The following is a 15,773-nucleotide window of genomic DNA, read 5'->3' as shown; positions in this document are numbered from 1 at the left end:
TTTTGTTCGAGAGAGATTGCATATATTTTCTCTTATAAGCTAGAAAATATCTGTTTCAGTAGATAAAAACATATGTACATACACACAATAAATCAGTGACGCAATAGATACATGAAAAGAATATAAATATTAGTTGGTGAATGATTCCTTTCTTTATCTGATTTCAATGTGGTAGTATTTCTTGAGAACACTTCAGGGTTCTGTTCGTTTTCATCTTTTAACGTTAAGTCATTATAAGAAGACTTATCAAAGCATATAAACCTTTAAATGTACCATGAAATGGTTACTATAAATATTCATAGAAAAGTATATCATGAAAAGGATCATTCATCTGAAATTATCACCCACAGAATACATACTAAATATCAGACAGTAAATTAAAGAAAAGGTAAAGTATGAAATATTCAGTTTCCAGCGTTGGAAATTATGACTCAATAATTCTAAGCTAGAGATGGTAAACAAGATCACCACCGTAACGATTGTTATCTTTACAACGTAATAGATAGTCGTGACAAATCCTTAATATGTTTAAGAATAACTTAACTAATATGAACATAGAATACAGAGTTTCTTTTACATTTATGTGCACTTTTCACAAGAATCGTGTTTCTCAAACTATCAAAATGACTCGTAATGGAATTGACAAACTTGTTTGATTGCAATCAATTAAATGAAAATGTATCTTGTACTGAGCTCAGCTTTTCGTTATAAAACCAGAAAGGTTTGTTATCATAAGAAGGACTTTCTTTCCGAAAGTTGACCTTCCTTGAGGTAAACTAATTTAGTGGCCTCTGTAAAGAGAGATTGAATACAAGCCGACTGTAACGAACGTTACCTAAGGCTTTGTTCAACTAGCAAAACATCGATAGATTTCTTGGTTTACCTCACAAACAGCAGAATCGTCGCTTCTGGATAGGCACATCCTTGAAAGGATGGCGTGACTGGCTTGCGCCGTAATTGAATCCCTCTTATTAATGTTGATAATAATTAGCTACGAGGGAATGCTCGAAACAGTAACGGCAGTAGTCGTCCTTCCTTCTTTAGAAATATACTGGAATACTGGCCCTCCTTCCTTCGTGTAATTAACTGAGCGGCCAGCTCTCGTGCTTCGTGGAACTTCTCGTTCGGATGCGGGATAAATCAATGTCCCTTTCGATGAAGTGATTAACAAATCTCTTGGATGATGCAACATCCTTTTTACGGACTGATCGTATACACGTGCGACTCGATCCACGTTTCGGTAACGAAAGACCGTTCGCGCTTCGACGAGATCGAGCATGTTCGGCCCGCGCATGCGCCTACAGCCTCACTTTGTCCGGGCTCGCATCGCAACCGAGTCACGGTCGGCTCACGTGACCGACGTCCCCCGAACAATGCCGACTGCGCCGCGCGCTTCTATATATATGAATATACTTATGTGCTAGGACATATATATACAATCTCTCTTTCTAACACAAACCAAGAATAACCAAAGATAAAAATATTTTAGAAAAAATTTACAGTCTATTTCCTAGCGATTAGTTTTATCTAATGTTCTTTAAATTTAAGTCCGCATTATCGACATTTTTTATTTTATAAATATTGATATTATTAGTTTAAATTTTCGTTCAATATTGATATTATTAGTTTAGATTTCGTTCAATAATTATGAAATGTTTATTTTGTTGGAAATTGAAATAATATATTTTTTATAACATGTTTTTCGTTCAGTTCTCTGAATTGACAACTAAATAAAATATGTGAAAAAATTTTGATTTTTTAAATATAATATCCTTTTATCCCATAATAATAAAATTAATAATAATTTAATTACAATATTATATATGGTTAGAACTTTATATATTAATACTCTTTGTGACATGCAGTCTTTCGACCCGTTTGAATTTCGCGCGTCGAACAGCTGCTCGTTCGCAGAGCAGCTGCTTGTTCGCAGGATAGACATTTTACTTCCGTGACACGCATGCATCATCACTTTCTCGATCAAATATTTCTTAAAAATCCATGGCAACACACAACCTTTCATATACCACTGGAAAGCTTGTGATTTCATCTTTCAGTGATCAGTTTTTTATTAACATCTCTAGTTTTTCTTAAAAGATATCATATCATTTCCGGTAAAAATTCAATAACCTCCCATAAGAGCTATGTTAAAAAGTGATTTTTTATATTGCTCGTTTGCAATAATTTACATGGCAACAGGGTCTCAAATTTTAAAAGATGGTTTATTATATGTTAAAGAACAACCTCCCAAAGTTTTATTTATGTGGCTAGTCTTTTAGTTTACTATAGAGCCACCTTAAGGTAGTCGCCTCGTCAGGGCATGTATTAGATAAAGTTTTCGATTTTGGATTTTATATCAAATTATATGATCAGCTTTGCAGTCGATTTTTTCTGTGGCTCCTTACCGACTATTTACTCTAGAAAATCGATCTCGAAAATCACAAATTTTGCATTACTTCATACCAGACGGCCAGAAAAAGAAGGCTCTATCACGGTTTCAATCACATATTTTCGCATTTTTCGATTAGATGAAGTGAGAAAAAACATTGCTTTTCGTACATTAGATTTCGAAGAATCCGATGCAACCATAAAATATATAGTTTACCGGAGATTTCGCTGCTAATTTTTTAGTTTATTTTAGTGAAAATGCGGTAATCGAGCAGACATTTTTTGGTCGAGGTTAGGTTGGGAAGACTTGGCAACGCCGCTGGCTAATCACTGTAGTTGCAGGTTATGGGGCTCGTCTTTCTTAGCCGAATTGGATAGTGATTGACACCCCTGTCATACGTTTTGAAACCCTTTCTCAGTAATTGACGTAAAATGCGACGTTGCCAAGTATTTTTCTCACTTGTAACCTTTCTCGACGACTCGCATGATCAGCTGATCAAAACGGAGTCAAATGAGAAAAATCACAGAATTTGGAAAAAGTAACATACTTTGTCACGTATGAAATTTTACACCATAATTCATAAAATTATTTTTCCCTTAGCAAAAATTGCCTGAAATATATTTCTGAACGTGAAAACCTACAAACAGTCACATGACTAGCACGTAGCGAGTCGACTACCTTAAGGGTTAAACTAAAATTCTATTTAAAATGAAAAAAAAATGTATTTTCCTATGGATTATATATATATATATATATATATAGATATATATATATATATATATATATATATATATATATCTATATATATATATATAGGGTAAAGATCGGCAAGGTTAGCAAACTTTGCTCTTCCTTTATTCAAAGAGAGAGCAAATGCTTAATTTCTTGCTGATTCCTGGAGGGGGAGGGGGCAAATGCCCCGTCTTGTCCCCCCGCTGTGGACGCCTATGCTTGTGGCAGTTAACTATATAGTAAAAAAATATGTTTTCTCTTATTCTTCTCAACATAAGAGATCCCAACATGAATACGCTGTAATTATAAGCTTAGCTTATAATTAAAGCTATGATTATCGCTCAGCTTATAATCGTAAGCGATGTTCGTGAAGCTTTTACAGAAACGTATTTCTAACAAAACAATATCTATTTCTAATTTCGTGAAACGGTATCTATTGACTCCTATCTCTCTAAATCTGAATCAGTGAAAAGTACTGCTGAAACAGTGAATAGTTACTGATATCAGTGGCTATTCACTGTTTCAGATTTAGAGAGTACACACAGGACGCGGCAATGCGGCAATGCGGCAAAGCAGTCACCGTCTTGCTTTTCGGGAAGTAATAGACATACAGGGTGTCTGAGACCACACGTCCACCCTTTTTCTTTCAAAAACTAAGCATTTTAGAGAAAAACGTTTTAGACAAAAATTGTATGGTTTTGAGGGGGACATAATAAGTTGGTGTCTTGTACTCTTCAACCGTATTTCTTATTTTGGCCTAGTTTACATCGATCACTTAATACGCGTATTAAATAGTAAATAACTAGTAAATTAGTTTGATTATATTGGCTGATCAGCTCAAATATGTTATAATGGAGTCCATCGAGCTGCGACATATAATTTCATGTCGCATGTCACGCATGTGACGTCCCAGAGAATTTAAATTCCACGTTTATAGGACCGATAACGATTAGGAGAGGCAAATCTCGGCGCACGAAAAAAGGATAAGGAAAGTTATTTGTTACTAGAATAAACGATTTGTATTTTGTTTATAAATGTTATAAATAAGCGTCTAGTACACGAAGAGTATATATATTTAAACATCGCCGCTTCTCGAGTGTGCACGCACACAGTATCATATAAGAAAATGTGTGCTATTAAAATATAACATCTTGTCAGAAAAATTTACAGAGCAAAACATGATACGATACGCGTCATGCGCTAATGCAATATATAAAATATATATTTAAATGCTTATGAAACTGAACTATATAGTAATATGTTTTCTCTTATTCTTTGCAACATAAAAGATCTCAACATGAATACGCTGTAATTATAAGCCTAGCTTATAATCGTAAGCGATGTTAGTGAAGCTTTTAATTACAGAAACGTATTTCTCCAACAAAACAATATCTACTTCTAATTTCGCGAAACGGTATCTATCACATTGCGTATTAGAGAGATGTCAAAGCAGTATTATGAGAAAGAATATAAGAACACATATTACATATCAAAGCAATAATGCTACAGGATAGTTATAGAAAACGTATAGAAATTTTTTGTTCATTGATGATTCGTTAAACACGTCGATTTCTCGGCCGCCATACGACGAGACTTTCGCCTACTATCGCGAGAGTATCATTCAGGTAGTCCATCTGCAATATAAAAACACAAAATTACAATATCTAACAAAGTTCGTGTTGGATATTGCAAAATAAGACTTGTAAGAATGTCGTCAATCTTAAGAAGGCTTTCACCAACATTCGGAAAACAAAGATCCTGATTTCATAATTTATTAAATGTAAGTAATAATTTAAATTTCAACGTTCGAACTGCCGAACGTCTTGCACTCAACTGTATTTCTCATTTTATATGTAGACATTTCACGAATTTTTTCTTCAAAGTCAAAGATATGATATTTTCGGCAAATATCTTATGCGTGTAATACTCACGCTGGAGATATATTCCCTCTCCAAACGTATAGTAGTGATGGGTTTTGGCGGATCCGTAGGGCACGAAATTCTGATGGTGCCGTCCCAGGAACTCGTTATCAGGCATCCGTGCGTCAGACGCACCCCCGTTATTTCTCGCGTATGGTAGCTGGAATAAGATTTCACTAGCTCGAAATCGTTCTTTGGTTCTAGCATGTGCAATTTTCCCTTGTTGTCCCCAACGCAAACCAAATCCCGTCGCATATCAAAGTACGTGGGATACACGTTTTCACCTGGAATCTAAAAAGCACACCTTAGACATCGTAATCGGGTCTCGTTTCTCGATGTTAAAACTACAGGATGACATTACTGTGATAGACTTCATGGTCCGTCCGGCTCTCTGATCCCAAACGGATACCGTCTGGTCCTTGCTGGTGGACAGGATGTATTCCGTGTTCATGGCCAGCTTAGTCACGTATATAGTGTGGGGTCGGTACTGGTAAATCGGTTTATTACTCGATCTCGAATCGAACACGTATATTGTTCCGTAGATTGAGCCAGCCGCAAAGAGGGCCCGCTCCGGATACGAAGACACGCACGTGAGGTCATCATATCTGTTGCTCCTCTCTCTGTGAAGATAGACCCGCATTTTTTGAATTTTATATTTTTATTAATTGTACTACATAGATTGTTCTACATTTTTTGCTGTTTTGTGGCAAACCTTATCTTGACAGCTAAGCGCATATTTTAAAAAATAACAAAAAGCAAAATCTCTGTTAGTCCCGCACTTGTTGAATTTAGAGTTTTTTTTTAACTGTGCTGCATTTTTGACTGTAATTTTGCTAATTTTTGCCACAAATACCAAAACAATATTTCGAATTATAATCAAGAAAATTGAAAAATATAAAATTTTTAGCACCGTACTATTTCCCTGATTAAGCTCAATTTTTTGTAGTAAAAAGATGCTAATCTGAGCTTTGTGTTGAATATATCCATTACTTAAAAAAAAAATGAAAAATAAATATAGCAATAAACAAATAATGTTATAACACAATTTATTGTATTTCTACGAGTTGTACATGCTATATTGTGCTGATAACAGAACACAAAAAAACAATAGCCATAATTCAAGGTGTTGATAAAAAAGTCAATCATAAGGGAAAAGGTAAAACAGAAAGACATTTTCGAATTTTTAAAAGTTTGTGCCGGGTTGTGCTCAATAAGCATAAATTTTCTAATGACAAAAAAGTCTCATCAAATTATTGAACTTCAAAATGCAGCCTTTGTTAAGAACTTAAGCGGTGTTTACATTGCCGTGGAACCACGGTCGAAATCAGATGTAAGTGTGAGACATGAGCCGTATATAAAAATCAAACCATGTTTGATTATTTATTATATACGGTAATATTAGGAATGGACCGTAGCGTCGGCTCACGTGTGTACGTTCACGCCTCACGGCACACGTCTGATCACGGCTGTGACACCACGACAATCCTAAACACCAGTTTGGTTTTCGGAATAAAAAAATTTAAAACCCCATACCATCCGAACAGTGACAGATAGGGTAACTCCGGTATATACGCCGCAGCTAAGGGAAACTTAATTTATCGAGTACTATTTACCATGTTTCAGGCAAATTTAATTATACCAATAAAAACTTTATACTGTCTACTACTATAAAAAAATAGAAATATAAAATATTTATTTTTTGTATTTAATAAAAAATATTCATTCTTTGTATTTAATAAAAAAAACTTTTAGAAACTCTTGCATTTTTGCAATATATCCCAGAGAGATTATATGACATTCATAGGTGAAATATACGCCTTATAAAAAATTACAAATAATGTTTATAAATAAGGCAATAAAATGTCATAATTTAAGTTATAAAATGTGTGTAAAAAGTTTATTAAGATTTAAGAATGATGAACAAATTATAAAAATAAAAAATTAAAAAAAATAGAAGAGCGATAGATGCATTAAAAATTATTGTTATACGATCTAAACAAAGAAGGAAAAAGAACACATACAAGATTTCGAGTTTTACAAAGTGTCTGTACTATAGCATAAATCCCGCATGTGCTAACTTGCCGTCGTATATCCTAAACAGGAGGGATATACAAGATATTAAGTTAAACAAAAAATACAAGAGCTATGCACTTGTATTTTGCTGTATTCCATCATTTACTATCCCTCTACATTTATGTATCATGAAATAACCATTATATCTTTTACATTTCCTACAGTAATCATTTTACGTAGGTCGTAACACAAGATCGCGCTTCTTACTACGATGAGAAATCGATTCAACTCACGACAGTTTCGTTAATGTTAACAGTAAAGAACTGAAATTACAACACAATACTAATATGGCATAAAGGCACATAACAGAATAATTCCGAGCAAGTACCTTTATTCCTTCTATTTTTTCTAACATTTGCGGCGTAAAACCCCGCGCAGCGTAAATACCGGAGTTACTCTAATCTATTAGTTTTGTAAATTGCGTTGAGTTATGCTAAGCGAAACAATCGAGCGACAATCGAAACAAGTACAAAAAAATTAAGAGGATTGAAAAAATTCAACAAGAGGGGTAGAAAATAAAAAAGATTTGACAGTCTAACTTTTAATAATTTAAAAATGTCAAATTTTCGTTATGTTTATTTTTCGATTTTTTTCTAATAAATGGATAGATTATATATCGATATTATTCCAATGGCACAACGTGGTATTAAGTTAGTATCTTTTTGTTTATTCTTGTTATATTTATTTTTTAATTTATTTCTACTAAATGAATAAATATATCAATGTTTTTTCAACGGTACAACATGACTCAGATTAGCATTTTTTTACTACACAAAATTTAATCTGGAAATAGTGCTGAGCTAACAGAACTTTATATTTCTTAGTTTTCTTGAATATAGTTCAAAATATTGTTTCCGTATTTGCGGCAAAAATTAGCACAATTGTAGTTCAATATGGGGGGTACGGCTAAAAGAAAACTCAAAATTCAACAAATGCGGGGTTACCTTCCCAGAGGTCACGCTCTTGAAATATTTGACGTTGATGAAAAAAAATACGCGTGAAGTGATAATATGAAGTGAATTCGACTTAACGAGTGAACTTTGGAATCACGTTTCCGAATCATCTGTCTCGATAAGCGAGACACGGAATGCGGTATCTGCATTCGAGTAATTTGAAGGAAAACGATTATTTCTTCCACAAGGAGGAATTATCTTCCTTGCTCAGTCTTCTTATCGCGAAGCGGGCGAAAAGAAGAATTTTGTTACTATATACGTACATATCTGGATCGTAAGTTCTGTCATGGACGAGACCGGTGTTGGTGAGCACCCACGAATTGACAGTATCGGAACGGGAAATGTAGACCGTGCGGTCTATCGCCGTCAGACAGTTTTCATACGAGGCCTTTGTGTGCTTGACTTCGTAAAAGGGTTCCTCGCGATAAGAAAGTTTTTTGCAAAATAAGCTGCAAGTGTTCGCACCAACTAAATAAGTGATTCCATCCTGAAAACGAGAATCATCATATACGTTTTCAGATACGTTTACCGTATCTGAAAGACGGTATTGCAAAAACTCCTTAATATGCTACTTACTACGGGCATCAGCAACACAGAAGTTTTATTGATGTAACGATGCGGAAATCTCAGTTTCTTTATAGAACCCTGCTGTCCCCACAGTGCTGTTTGTTTCTCGATCGCAACGCATGACAACTTCCAAAACAGTTTGTCGGGCCTCTCTGTAAGGACACGTGACTTTTTATATCAAAAGAATATGAAAACTTATTCGTACCTTAATACTGGGTACAAAAAAATTTATATACGTGCAACTTGAATTAAGTACAAATAAACTACAAGAACATTCTAAACCGAGAGATCTATTCACGTTCTTACTTTATGCATATCAAGTTATTGCAATAAACGGAGTTGCTCAAACTTGTTTCATGTGACTCTTCCCACACAACACGCATGTCATAATGACGTTGTAAGAGACGTCATAAAAGAGACGTCTTTATGACTTGTCAGAAATACGTCTGTGTGACGTCATAAGAAAAACGTCTTTCAGACTTTGTTAGAAATACGTCTGTATGACGTCATAAAAAAAACGTCTTTCAGACTTTGTTAGAAATACGTCTGTACGACGTCTTAGAAAAAACGTCTTTCAGACTTTGTTAGAAATACGTCTGTATGACGTCTTACAATATGGCGCATAAGGCGTGCTATTTGATTGGCTTAGAATGAGGTCACGTGACTAGCGCCTGCATGCGCCGGCACGCGCGCGGGCTTTTGCGACGTTATAATATACGTATCGCAACGTGGAGTGTCGTGGAGACGATGGTCTCACATTTATTTCGACCCGCAGGGAGGATTGATTCGCCGCGCAATCCTTTGGGCTTAACGAACCCACGGACCCGAGTTTAATAGTGGCGGACCGCAATAACAGTGATATGTGCTGTACGATCTTTCGGAATTCTGCTATGGCGTAACGGTGAAAACGCGCGAGGATGAGCAGAATCGTGAGGCCCGCGGGCCCCTGTAGGGGTGGCCTGTACGTCGTCGAGGGCGAGGTGTGCCTCCTGGTGACGGCGATGCGGCGAGGTGCCCGATGGTCGTCACACTCTCACCAGGTTAGTGGATCTTTTTTCATAACCTGTACGAACTGTTCTCGCAATAAGACGATTATCGTCAGTGTTTTGGGCACGTACATCTGTTATTGTTCCTAATCAAACAGGTTGTAGAAATTGTTTGGTAGGCGCTCCAAATTTGACAATGAAGCAGAGACAATTCGCAAAAGATCTTAGGCTACAACTCTACATCTATCGTAATGTTCACCGTAAGCGGTCGGCGGTCGTAACGCTCGTCGTACTCGCTATCGTAAGCTCATCGTATGAGTTGATTCAGCTTGAACTCTTTACAATAATTACAATTACGACGCTTGTCTGGCGTTACAACATAATCTAACCTGTCAGCTTTCTCGACGTGCGAAGAAAAATGTGTTTATAGATATATTGGCATAGATATACGGTTTACGACGACTTTATTGTTTACGACCACGATCAAAGCGTTACGATAGATGTAGTTGTAGCCTTAAAGATTATTTGTTCTCCAATTGTGTAATTTAATTTTCAGGACGACGACCAGGATACTCTCATGAAGGGCTTGAGTACCTTGAAGGAGGTGTTAAATGAGCACCGAGATCTATCCCAATTGGAACTCGCAGTCTTTCTCACTCCCTTTCTGGAAATCATTAGATCTGAAGAAACTACAGGACCTGTGACTAGTCTAGCGCTATCTGCCGTTAATAAGATAATTTCTTATGGTCTCGTTGGTTAGCCTCGTTTATTGTGTCAACAAACATTCTTATTTTTTTTGTCCTGTAACGCAACATATGTTGCTTTTCAGATTCTAACCATCCTGCTGTAGCTATATGCGTAGAAGCCATAGCGGATGCTGTTACACACGCAAGGTTTATGGGCGCTGATGCGTCTGGTGACGGGGTGGTCCTCATGAGAGTCTTGCAAGTTCTGAGAGCCCTCATGCTGTCGCCTGCTGGCGATCATCTCTCCAACGAAAGTGTATGCGAAATTATGCTGAGTTGCTTTAGGATATGTTTTGAAACACGTCTTAGGTGGTGAGTTATGGCGATCTCATGTTTCTGCTGACAAGTTGCGAGTGTGTCGTAATAAAATATCTTTACAGAAATACTTAGAAAAACGGCGGAGCATTGCCTGAGGGATATGGTTCAACATTTGTTCACTAAGCTACCTCAATTTGTCGATGATACCAGAGTCTTGCCGAATATGAAAGTAAGTTTTGTAATATGCGATTTAAATAAGTATCTACAAACAATAACGTTCTGTACATGAAGCAACATGATTTTTTTTACAGAAAATGAGGACAAACAGCATTGAAAATACTCGTAGCAAGAGTAGAAAACACAAAAGTTATACGAAGCAAAAATCCAAATCTACTACGGAAGACATTTCATCACGATGTTATGCAAACGCACGACGCGTAGATCTGTTTGTTTTAGCTGCACTTCTAGTTTCTGCGTTCAAAATGAAATAACTATATATTTATACATACATTCATATATATAAATTCTGCAAAGGGATATCTTCTATAAAAAAGCTACGGAGTTTAAAAAGAAAAATTTGGTGCTGTTGCTTTTTCACGAAATAATGAAATAATAAAATATAATTTGTTAAGACAAACATAATATAAAAAAATTACAATTACTACATATCTATTATTAAACATAATATAACTTCTATATATATATATATATATATATAATGGCGCCGCTGTACACATGTATGTATCTAAAAATAAAAATAAAAAAAAAATAAAATTGAAAACGTCTCAAAATTATTAAATAAGACGATTTTAATACGTCTTAAAATAACGTATAAACGACGTCTTAATCCATTGTATTAAAGACGTCTTAATCCATTGTATTAAAGACGTCCTAATCCATTGTATTAAAGACGTCATAATCCATTGTATTAAAGACGTCATAAATCGGGACATAAGACGTCTTAAAGACGTAAAAACTACGTCTTTCTGAAACCTTTTTAAGACGTCTAAGGGATTTTATGACGTCTTTCAAACGTCTTTATGACGTCATAATGTTATCTGGGTTTGTAAGTAAGAAATATATGTTTTGTAAAATACGCTTATTTTTTTAAGACGAACAGAAATACTACGAAATAAAATCTAACACGAGCTAGGCTGCGTTCGAAAACGTCACCCGAGTGCACACGAGTATACTCCCTTCTCTTTCTATCTCAGCGAGTTAGAAGGAGAAGAGAGTATACCCGTGTGTACCCGGGTGACGTTTCCGAACGCAGCCCTAAACAGCTGATGTATGATTTGCAAATGCTTCGAACAGCGCTGGCGTAAAATGACATAGAGAATGTTCTATTTACTGACGAAAAGGATTAGTTGTGGCGTAAGGTACTATCAATTTGAGCTAACCGAGACACAAAAGCGAGTGACTAGCATTAGGCAATATATGGTCAATTCGCGCTTTCCACATATGCAGTAAGGGATCATCACTTAAAATCAGGTAGAACTGTTTGCACACTAAGCTCAAACCGTGTACTAGCGTCGACGCATCTAGGAAGGAACATATATGCAGGAACATCTGAAATGCAGTCCAATAAAATAATTAAACGCACAACCAAACAAATGTTCCGAAAGAGACGGAGACAGAACGAAACAGAGAGAGTTGACCGTCGCTGAGTAAGCAATGTGAGCATTACTCTACGCCGTCGACAAGTGACTACTGCGCACTTACTGCGGAACTATTTTGGAATGGTTTAGTTCTTTTCTAGATTTTTATTGTGTCTATTATAGAGAAAATGGAATAATTCTGATCGAAATTTATTCTGAAGAGTTTCATAATGCGCGCCCTGACGGATGAAATAATAGCGACGATTAATAGCGTTTTTTCTTGGCTGCACTATCGCCCACTAGTGCAACACTAGTGCAACACTAGTGCAATATTGTTAAGAAAAAGAATTTCGTGCACGTGTATGTGAAATACGAGAAAATCGACGTTTTCTTTTCTTATACAAACCTCCACCGGGAGTTGCACCAGTGACAATTGTGCATATTCCTCGCCGTCGTAAGCGCAGCGTGTATTCTCGTCATTCATTCTTTCTCGCACCGTGCAAATCTGAATATTTTTACTCGATCTGCTCGAGACTGACCGGTGGTTCAACGAAGGTGAGGGTGGTGTATACACCGGCAGAGAGAAGCCTCTCTGACCGTGAGTAAGGAGCTGCGCACAATGAAAGGAATACAAAATAGAGAACGAGGAACAGGAAATAGGGAATAGGGAATAGGGTATGGAATAGATAATAGGGAATAGGGAATAGGGAACAGTTTAATATTATCATATGCATTGTACACATGGCATACAAAACATAGAATGAAATTTAATTACTGTTTTTTTATATCGCTGTTCCTCTGTTCGTCTATTCTGTATTAATAAATTACATATGTTAATGAATTTCATATATTAATATTGAACTGTTCCCTATTCCCTGTCCATCATTCCTTTCATTGTTGTGCGCAAAGATACACGCCTTGTATTCTTATACATCATGCGCAGCCCCTAAGTTTCCATCGAGGGTTCGAACCGGGTCAGAGTCGAGTTGGGGTAAGCGCTCTTGCGGTGGAAACACCAAACCTGAGAGAGGCCATCCCGGCCTTTTTTAATGGTGTTATACATATATGTATAACACCACTACATTTGCAGAATCATGTTTTATCGGCAGTGTCGGAAAATGAACGTGTCTACGTAGTACCAATTTCAAAAATCGATGTATTGCCGATAGTGTACAGGGAGTTTCGATAGTTCTACGAAAATGGCTGGGATGGCTTCTCTCAAATTTCTCTCTCTAACGAAACTCAGAGTTTGGGTGCTATGAAGCTAGCCGACAGAAATTACTAAATTTGATTATTTTTAACCACACTTACACTTTTCTAAGTGTATTTCGTCTGTGTTTGATCGTGAGTCCGTTTTTAACGTTTGTGATCAGTTTCTTTTTTTGTAATTAACATTCTTATTTTAGTCGTGATGTCAGCCGACACTTTAATGTCCATGTCTACCAATGCGGATTAACTTTAATCTCAGTTTAACTTACTTTTTATGTTTTTATAATTCTTACAACTAGACCGACTATCTTACAGCAGGTTAGCGTGATCTGAATAATTTATGTGTATAAACATAAACTGTAGAATTCTTGTATTAAGTAAACATTGTCGTCAGGTGACAGCTCTATATATTAAAAATAAGTCATATTTTTAATTTTTTTTGTTCTTGATATATACTCGACTTATGTTGTCTTCATTTTTGTGCGTACTTTAATTTTTTAAGCGTGTACAAAAATTTTGTAATTCTATCTTTCTGAAAAGCGAAATCTGAGATTTAAAAAAGTAGATTTTATGCTAAATTTTTATAAAATTTATGTACTCTCATCGGAGAGCGCATGAGACTAGCTCTTCCGTTTTTTCTTAAAAACAAAGTACAGTTGAGAAAAACGTTCACTAAATCGCACTGATCCGGCACAAGTACTTAAGGATTAATCTTCTGTGTGTAGGGGAGACCGGGGCCTAACCGTCAGTTTTTTTTCGGTGCCGATTTTTAACAAGAAAATAAATAATTTTAGTTAAATGTGGTATACCACTGTAAAGAGTGAACCTTTAGCTACAAAATTTATATAGGAAATTTTTATCTACGTCGCTTTGTTTAACCGGTATAGAGCAAAAACGACAACGGTGGAAAAATTGAAATCTCAAAAATGCCGGGGTTTAACCGTCACACTGCATTTTCAATACATATACGTACATCTAATCCTGAAAAATGATAGAATACATCTTAATAATTGTTTTTTAAGAGAAAAATATAAAAATTTATTCAAAATTTTTATGCGAAACATTATTAAAAAATAGTTACGAGGGTTCCTCTTTCCGCAGAAGTCACTCGCCCGACTTGTTTCACTCCTCGACGTCCGATGACTCTATTCGGTGTCTGAACGGTTGTAATTCCCGTCTCATCCATATTCCATATGCAGTGAGCCTGGAAATGCCCGAGAATGCCTTGAAAATGCACCCGGACTGCTTACTGACGGATTAACCCCAAATACAAGTTTCAGGTTTGATCGCCCACGAAATATTAGACATCAACGATAATGAAAAAACTACACTGGATTCGTGTTCAGCATGCATTACTCTTTATAATCACGTACCTCGAGATTTGGAGAGCAAATATTATTGCAGATATTACAAAATTTCCACGCGCAGAAAATGTAACTTTCACCTTCCGAAAACACGTTTGCCCTCGTAAAAATCATAACACGGCAGGTAACCTGCCGAAACTCCGTTGGTCACATGGGTACCATAAGCAGCGTTTACAATGTTAATAGCGAGTTCGCACAATATACAGGTTCCGAGATATTTGATTTGACGGTTCAACCCCGGCGACGGTTAGGCCCCGGTCTCCCCTATATTAATAATACATTTTCATCGAATTGCAACAACGAATAATTGGTAACACTTTATGCAATTTTCAAAGTCTACCGTTTGCTTTAGAAGAAATTGGCAAAGTAATACCGACAGAAAGAGAGGAGAGATTAAGTCGTTGAAGTCCCAATCATATGTCCTGTATAATACAATGAGATGCCGCCTGAGGTGTTGTAAGCATTAAAAAAGAAATTTGCAACGTATGTTCGTAACATTATACCCCTTTGATTACCCTGCCATTTTTCAGCACGTCGGATGAATTGTTTGATTACAGAATGTCCTTAAGGGGATCCTGCAGTGACAAGCAAACTTCCTCGATGTCGATAATGTCAACCTTTCTAATTTTGTTTTCCCTATATCTGTCTTTGTCTAACGAAATGACATCTGTCCTTTTTTCGATTGCTCGCCATCTCTCGCAAGATCCGGCAACTACTGTTGCTGCTCTTCTTGTCATTCTGCATCCGTATTTGCATTACTAAAATGATTTTTCGATGGATCTTTTTTTGTACGCATTGAATCTTACTTCTGCTTGCACGATATTATTCCTACATGTTTTCCCAAGGGCAGATGATAAACATTATGTATGTATAAACTGCAGAATTTTTGTTTTAAGCAAATATTGTCGTCAGGTGACAGCTGCGTATGTGCCCAAATAAGTAATATTTTTAATTTTTTGGTGTTTTTGATGTAAAATCG

General features: G+C 36.2%; 2 protein-coding genes and 1 long non-coding RNA gene across 3 annotated transcripts; 1 reads left to right on the top strand and 2 right to left on the bottom strand.

The window, feature by feature from the left end:
- Positions 1-1,271, bottom strand: LOC139784147 (uncharacterized). The gene is made up of 2 exons (XR_011721487.1): positions 884-1,271; positions 1-791 (listed from the first exon to the last, which is right to left on the bottom strand). It is a non-coding gene; the product is annotated as an uncharacterized lncRNA (long non-coding RNA).
- Positions 1,272-4,677: 3,406 nt separating this feature from the next.
- LOC139784151 (F-box/WD repeat-containing protein 9-like) lies at positions 4,678-12,705 on the bottom strand. The gene is made up of 7 exons (XM_071723311.1): positions 12,628-12,705; positions 12,024-12,192; positions 8,643-8,785; positions 8,330-8,553; positions 5,402-5,660; positions 5,053-5,331; positions 4,678-4,755 (listed from the first exon to the last, which is right to left on the bottom strand). The coding sequence occupies exons 1-7, from the start codon at positions 12,703-12,705 to the stop codon at positions 4,678-4,680; spliced, it is 1,230 nt and encodes a 409-aa protein (XP_071579412.1).
- Positions 9,339-11,404, top strand: LOC139784137 (Golgi-specific brefeldin A-resistance guanine nucleotide exchange factor 1-like). The gene is made up of 5 exons (XM_071723301.1): positions 9,339-9,673; positions 10,176-10,374; positions 10,449-10,677; positions 10,746-10,852; positions 10,935-11,404. Coding segments are annotated over exons 1-4 (552 nt in total). The 5' UTR covers positions 9,339-9,550; the 3' UTR covers positions 10,747-10,852; positions 10,935-11,404.
- Positions 12,706-15,773: the final 3,068 nt, after the last annotated feature.

Source organism: Temnothorax nylanderi, unplaced genomic scaffold (assembly GCF_030848795.1).
Source record: "Temnothorax nylanderi isolate EJ_2023f unplaced genomic scaffold, tnyl_v1.0 TNYL_tig0590_pilon, whole genome shotgun sequence".
Taxonomy (NCBI): domain Eukaryota; kingdom Metazoa; phylum Arthropoda; class Insecta; order Hymenoptera; family Formicidae; genus Temnothorax; species Temnothorax nylanderi.
The sequence above is the reverse complement of the archived record's forward strand: the minus strand, read 5'-3'. Positions and strand labels throughout refer to the sequence as shown.